Genomic DNA, 7,184 nt, shown 5'->3' on the forward strand with positions numbered 1-7,184 from the left:
CAACAATACAACTCAAAACTAGAACGGAAAAAACTAAATTTTAATACAGAGAAAATAAGAAAAAAAAGAGACGACAACCAAACAACGAAAGTTTTCGCTAGAGTCACAGCATGGGACAGTTGCTGCTCCTCACCCCCTCTTTGCAATAGAGCCTTAATTAGACCCAGGACTGAAATGAGTAAAGACATTGAGCATGTCACGTATTGCCTACAAGGATGACAAAACATGTATCCAAAAGACAATGCATTTTATTTCAAATTATTCACAACAAAAGTATTTAAATTTTTTCACTCTTTTGAACTTTAGTTTTTGAACAATGTTTTTTTTATCAGAAACAGACGAAATGTTTCACAGAGCAGAGTACATTATTTCCATATGTTGTGTTTGCATAGCTGTCAACCCAACTTGGATAGGAATTATGTGTAATTGGGTGAAATACAGTAAATATGTGAAATAAACACAAGAGATCCAATGCGGGTGAATACAGAGAATGTATGAACATTCTCACAAAATTTAGGCTGAAGGATGAAGTCCAAAATCTTGTGACACCTGACTAATGGGAGTGAGTTGACAGCTATGCATTTGGTTGTTTTAAATGTGAGTTATTTCCTGCCATCCTTAGCTGTCAAGGATAAAAATGGTACCCAATAGCTAATAACATGCGGTAAAAATCAAGGTTCACATAGTGTAGTTATGTCTTTGTCTCATGGTGACTGGGTACAATTCTGTAGTGTGGCATACTACTACGGCACTATGATACCGGTGTTAATAAAGGCTGACTGGGCTATTACAGTGGCATAGCACAGATTTGGGGTGGGCACAGACATAAATATTATAAAAGATGTAAAACTCCAGTGATTCTTTTCTATAAAGAAAAAGCTTTTTCCGAAGCTGAGGATAATGGAGGGGGGTGGGGGGTGGGCATGTACATGCAGTGCACCTAGTGGCCCTTTGCACACATCCCTATATACAGAACCCCCAGTGCCTATCCCTAGCTTCATACCCCCCGTGCTAACCCCTAGTCATGTGGCCCCTGTACCCAGCCCTCACAACACATCCTCTGTACCCATCCCTAGCCAGTGGAGGATCTAGGAGGAGGACTGAATGGACCCCGCCCCCCCTATTTTCAGATATTTGGCTTAAGAAATATAAGGAAGAACAATGAAATCCCCCCCTTTCTTCAAAACCTTGCTTTTTGCCAGCACCTGTATTAAAAGAGTAGTCTTCTAATGAGGAGATATGCTGCTTTTCTTTGGTTAGTATATGCGGGTCAGAAAAGATAGTTTTATTCAACCCAGAAAGGACTTCTAACAGGTTGGTGCCCTTGCTTTGTTATAGTCAAGAACACAGTCTCAAGTGAATCCGCCCGCTCCAAGCCCCCTGGCGGGGGAGGGTATAGGACCTTTAGCCACTGACGAAGGGCAAACTTTGTCCCTGTTGAGAGTCGTTCCACATCATGTGCGGTAGAGGTAGGGGGCAGTGTAGCCATTAGGGTCGACAAGGGAAGGTTGTTCACAATAAAGCTGTTCTTGTCCTTAACCAAAGCACTACAATACAATATAATATGAAATATGGCTTTAGTGCTAAAAAAAACAACAGAGCTTGCAATATAGCATATAGGATGGCAATGGTCCCTAGAAATATTGGCTTTTTTTGCCAAATTTTAATGCATCTCGAATTTGTGGATTTGAGAAATTTTATGTTTTCTTGGATTTTTAAAACAGCCTCCTTACTGTCTAAGAATTTCTCAGATTGACATTTTGCCATCCCATAATATGCATAACTATGTTTTCTATGAGCCACCAAGTAAGTATGATGTTAAAAAAAACTACATCATTTTTTTTTCATATGGGCTTATGTGCATATGTGACATGTGGCCCATTGCTGCAGACCATGAAATGTTGATTTTTAAACAGAGTTTATTAATATATCAAGGCTTAACTGTAATTTCAAAAGCATTTGAAAGCCTTGAGCTTACCTGAAGTATCTCTGGGGTACTTTTCTTGACTGACCATAGTCATCACTAGAAGCAATGTCTGAGACAACATACTGATCAAGCCAAGTGATGGCGTCTACCTCATGCTCGCAAAACTTGACCCTGCTTTGTAGGACGCGGCTGTCCTCATGGCACTGGGCCAATAGGTAGACAACGATATGGTGACGATTTGGCAGACCCATGGAAAGCATTGGGGGATAAACAGACTAAGAGGAAAAATACATTAGATGGAAATAGTAAGTAATTCAGGAGTCCTTAAAGCGAACTCTAAAATAAATCAATAGCGGCTTATATCAGAGTATATGTATTCATTTCTGTCCATATTCCTTGTACTGTATGCTTGTTTTATTTTATTTATATTTTTTATTTATTTTTTAATTATTATTATTTTTTTTTGCAGGATCATGATCATGTGACAGTTTGCACAACATAATTAGATATTTCCTCTTTTTCTTGGTCAGATAGCTAATCCTCCACTAAGCAAATTTAGAGCAGCAATTGCACCAGGATGGCCTATGATAACCTAAACCAACAACAAGAGATCTTCATCTATTGAATCTCCTCATTATCAGTCACATTCTCAAAGTCACTTCCGACACAACGCTTTTACAATTTTAAAATACTATTTGAGTTTTCTATTAAAAATCATGGAAGATTGTAATGTTTTAATCAACTGGAAGTAAACTGGTGAGAATACTCATTTTAAATGTAGCAATAACTTCAATCTGCAATAAATTTATTTTACTTTTCAGGAAACAGTCACTGGTCAAAGATTTTATTCCAAAGGAAAACCTGGTAAAAACATGCATACAGTAGAAGTTTCTAATAACAATTGGTTAAGCCTGCTACCTCCCAAAGTCCAAGAGAAGAAATAAGAAGGTCATTCTCTGCAAAATCTAATCCTGTTTCTTCGCGAAGTTCCCTCAAACAAGCTTGATTTAGCTGTGGAATAAAAAAATACCCCCTATTCAGACTGGCAGCAACTATATTATGAAAATTTTTGTTAAATGAGAAGTTCAAGAATAAAAAGTTCCCATTTATCCTGTGCAGCTCCAAAGCATCAATTCCAATAATAATAATAACAACAACAACAACAACAATAATAATAATATTGATTTTTTCTTTAGATAGCAAGATGCAGCTCTTGTAATATATGTTTGTGTTATAACTGTAAATCAAAGGCACTGTAAGCAAACTCGTGAATGCAAATATTTGTCTAGCTATTTTCTTTTGTGCATAAAAGATGTAGGATACTGAACAAAGCATAAACACTGTCACTGTCACTGTCGCTGTCGCTGTTGCTGCGGTTGGAAACAAGTGTCTGCACCGCTGGACTAACATGGCATTGCTGAGTTGACTTGTAACTAAAATTAGTTTTGATACAATTGGTATCGTACCATTCAAAAAGTTTTGTTAGCATGTCAAATTTCAGCATATTCTTTCCGGAAACAAAATAAAATACCTGCAATAATTGATCATGCTACTGTCATACAATGTGTTTTTATGCATGTTAACATTCTTGAAAAGCGTAAAATCGTTATTGGATGAATAAGCAAGGACCATGTGTTTTACGAGTTTCGTCTGATATTTAGTTAGCTGATTGGAAAGAACTGTGAAAACTTAATTTGTGGAAATCTATCCACTATTTTGTCCTTCTAACAGAGGCTTTTTTTATTACCCTGCAAACAGAGACCCAGCTAACAGAGGCTTTTCCTTTGGGTTACTTGAACTTAAGGGCCTGGTACTAGCTTTTAAGTCCGTTGCTAGGGAAATTTGTTTGTTTTATAAAGCTTCTAGATTTTTTGTCAAATCTCTTGGAACTTTCAACTCAAGTGTTTCAGACATAAATGACACAAGTGATGATCCCTCTCATGGTCACATGACCCAGAACGGAAAAATGTGTGTTTGCAGAAATATTTTAACATCACTATTTCTAAAACTTCACGCATCAGATTTGCGAAATTTTGATACCGTGAGAAATGGCTAATTTTATGTTCTTCGAAAACCAAATAATATGTATTTGGTAAACTTTTTTATTTCCCATGCGCTAAGTTGTTAAGAATGGTAATATCAATGGTTGGAGTGAAAAAAAAAAATTACAATTGTTGTAAAATGTTTAAAATTAATATGTTTTTCTCATGGCCACCATCTTGTTTTTTGCCATCAATTTTTATTCTTGAAAAACATATAAAAATTGCATTTTTTTCTACAAAATGTAAAAAGTTTATTTTAATCCCTTGGGAAAAAAGAAAAAATTATAACTGGAGTTTCAAAGAAAAGAAAATAAAAATAAAGGTTTGACCGAGGATTGAACCTGGAAGGCTTGCTTACAAGTCAAAGGTGCTAACCACTGGGCCACGGAATCAAGTTGGAAGATGCGCGGCGATTTTAGCCTATTTAAACCGAATGTAATGCTTTTTTCTTTCATAACAACGGAGTTTCGTAGCAACAAGATAGTACCATAGGCCCTAGAGCTCTTTTAGCACAAATCAAACAAACAATGCGAAAACCCAAAGACATGAACTGGCAAGTACTAAAACAAAGAGAATTAAAAGCTTTGCTAGCATTTTACAAACTAGCAGCTTGAATTGGACTGAACCATAGAAGACCAAATGACGTCAGTGAAGAAGGCACATGCACATGCTCAACCCACATGGAAGACTTTTCTTAAGAAACTAGCTTATATATACTTTACAGTCATACTAAAGAATTACTGTAGCGGTGACTAAGGCTTTAACAGGAAGTTGAACACCGGAAGTTGAACACCGGAAGTATAATATATAAGATCTAAGGCTTGCTGTGCTGTTAAAGCACAGAAAGACCACAAAAAGTTTACAGATGGTCGATCCGACCATCCAACCATCCGATGATTGAGTGACACAGAAGCCCCTCCAATAACTTGTAAATGCTTGCAAGCATTCACAAATTAAAAGAAAAGTATTTTATTTGCTGGTTATACTTACAGTTTCACCAGATTCCAAATGGCCTCCTTGGAAAAAAGGATAATTTCTGTTAGTGGCTGACAGATCATGGGCAAACAACAGTGTGGTTTATTTTATAAAGTATTTCCTGAAATGGTCACCTGACCACCTCCTAAAATAATTGCCACAGCTAAAGAAAGAGAGTACTTTTGCACTGTTCAGTTAATCAAAATTTTGTGATAAAAAATTTTACAGGGGAATCTGCTGCTCTTCTTGGATAAGGATGTAAAGCTGGAAATCCTGTCTCTCAATGCACTTCATTAACCTGTATTCGGGAGACAAACTGATCCAAATGATGTACTCAAAATCCAAAACTGAAGTTTATTTGTTTTATGAATTTTAATAAAAGGTTGTTCAATAAGAAATCTTTATCTGTTATCTGTTATTTCATCACTATTACACCTGCTTACGGCTGTTGTTCGCTGTTAGTGATTTTTAACAGCATTTCCTGTCTGCCAGAGGGAAATTTTACTCCTTGTGTTAAAAGATAAAAATCTAATTTGTTGTAGAGGCTCCATTTGGAAATTTTGCTCATGAATAACAAAATGTAGGTGTTCTGGAATCAGTCAAGTCCTGCATCAAGTAGCATCTGACAAGACAAGTAGTTTACCATACGGGGTGCAACATCATCCCTGGACAGTGTATTCTGAGTATCTTGATGGCATTTTTTGTTTACCCTGTATTTTATTTGAGAAGATTTATTTTGGTCGTAATTGATGATGCATTTGATGATGTTTTGCAATGTTAATTTGTAGTACACAAGATACTAAACACTTAACTTAATATCACAATATTCTTCCAATTGATCTTTCTATGTATTTACCTGGGGGCACCCAGACGGATGGGAATGTCCTCATGTGCTCAGCTCGACGAGTCAGCAGCACCTGGTTATCTGATGATTGTAGCACAACAGCGACACCAACATTCACACCTTGCATCTTGGGATTTTGGGATTCTGACATGGTGACTAGGTCAGAGGCAGTGAGGAATCGGCAAGGACAGCTAGCGGGATGCTGGTTATGAAATTATGCATAATAGTTTAAGGTACTTTTTAATGCAAGACTGAAAAAGGTATAAATCATAGTATTTTACTTATTTCTATTGGAAAAAAGTGGTGTGGCTGTGCTCCCCCAGCCCCTCCCCCTACGCAGTGCCTGAAATAAGCCATGGCAGTTGATGACAGTCCAAATGACATGTACAAGAAAATATGTTTGACTGAGAAACCTTATGTTTTAGAAAAAATATAGAAAAGAAAGCATCACAGTATAAGCTGGTCAAAAATTGTTACCAAAAAAGTCTTTATATGACAAATCTTGGATTCAATAAAGTGCTGATGCTGAATCACAAAAAAATGTTCAACCTACATGTACATACCTCCAATCTTAACCCTTGATCACTTGGGTAGATTTCAAGTTTTCCATTCTCATAACTGAACCCAACATGCATGCGATTGTCACGGCAACCAAGGTATGAAAGACAGCACTAGATTGGAAGGGAAAATCAAATATAACCACACCCCCATTCTGCAAAGGCTGTCAAAATCTGTCAAAAATGTGGGATCCAGGACTTTTTAATTCTCGTAACCAGGTTAGGTGATTTCATATAGGGGAAAAACAACGAAAGTGAGATATCAAATGAAATCATTCAACTGTCATTTTCATTATCACTTTGTCATTCTAATAAAAAATAGTGTAAAAAGTCATCAAAATAGCATAATAAAATAAACTGGAATAATGTAAAAGTAGAGATTTAAAATAAGACTTTTGCCTTGTTATTGAAAATGAAGAGGTTTTGTCAAAAGAATATAAGTAAACTATTAAAACAATAAGAAATAACTCGAGCCACAAATCAGATTACGTTCTATAGGAACACAATTTTGGAGGCACCTTTTTGATTGATGATAATAAAGCATTTGGAGATCCAAAAAGCAAATTATATTTTTTGTCACTATGCTAAGAAGCAATTACAAATAAGACACTTGCCTTCTCGAATTCTGCAGGATTTGACGTTCCCTGTTGGCTATCCTTGCAGAGATAAACCTTAGGAGATCCACTAGCCATTCTTATCGTTTTCACAGCTATACGGCAAATAAATAATTTCTCTAGTGGCACACGACCGAAAAACATAAACTAATCTTTGAAAAACATATAAAACGGAGATCGATACTTTGTCGGTCTGTCCAACGAAGTAAACGCGAGGCAAACACA

The 7,184-nt window shown here is 36.4% G+C and overlaps 1 protein-coding gene across 1 annotated transcript; it reads right to left on the bottom strand.

The window, feature by feature from the left end:
* Positions 1-230: 230 nt before the first annotated feature.
* On the bottom strand, positions 231-7,176 carry LOC5504585 (nucleoside diphosphate-linked moiety X motif 17). Its single transcript, XM_032372915.2, has 7 exons — positions 6,960-7,176; positions 6,352-6,459; positions 5,801-5,990; positions 4,960-4,985; positions 2,846-2,938; positions 1,979-2,202; positions 231-1,547 (listed from the first exon to the last, which is right to left on the bottom strand). The coding sequence occupies exons 1-7, from the start codon at positions 7,101-7,103 to the stop codon at positions 1,286-1,288; spliced, it is 1,047 nt and encodes a 348-aa protein (XP_032228806.2). The 5' UTR covers positions 7,104-7,176; the 3' UTR covers positions 231-1,285.
* Between the last annotated feature and the right edge of the window lie 8 nt (positions 7,177-7,184).

The sequence above is a fragment of the Nematostella vectensis genome, chromosome 5 (assembly GCF_932526225.1).
Source record: "Nematostella vectensis chromosome 5, jaNemVect1.1, whole genome shotgun sequence".
Lineage (NCBI taxonomy): Eukaryota > Metazoa > Cnidaria > Anthozoa > Actiniaria > Edwardsiidae > Nematostella > Nematostella vectensis.

Excerpts from the sequence above, each read along its gene's own strand:
- LOC5504585 (XM_032372915.2), bottom strand. The coding sequence starts at position 7,103 with ATGTTTTTCGGTCGTGTGCCACTAGAGAAATTATTTATTTGCCGTATA. Across the intron at positions 6,460-6,959 it reads ATCCTGCAGAATTCGAGAAG|TGCTGTCTTTCATACCTTGG; the intron begins GCAAGTGTCTTA and ends CTTCCAATCTAG. Across the intron at positions 1,548-1,978 it reads GTACCCCAGAGATACTTCAG|TGCTTTGGTTAAGGACAAGA; the intron begins GTAAGCTCAAGG and ends ATTGTATTGTAG.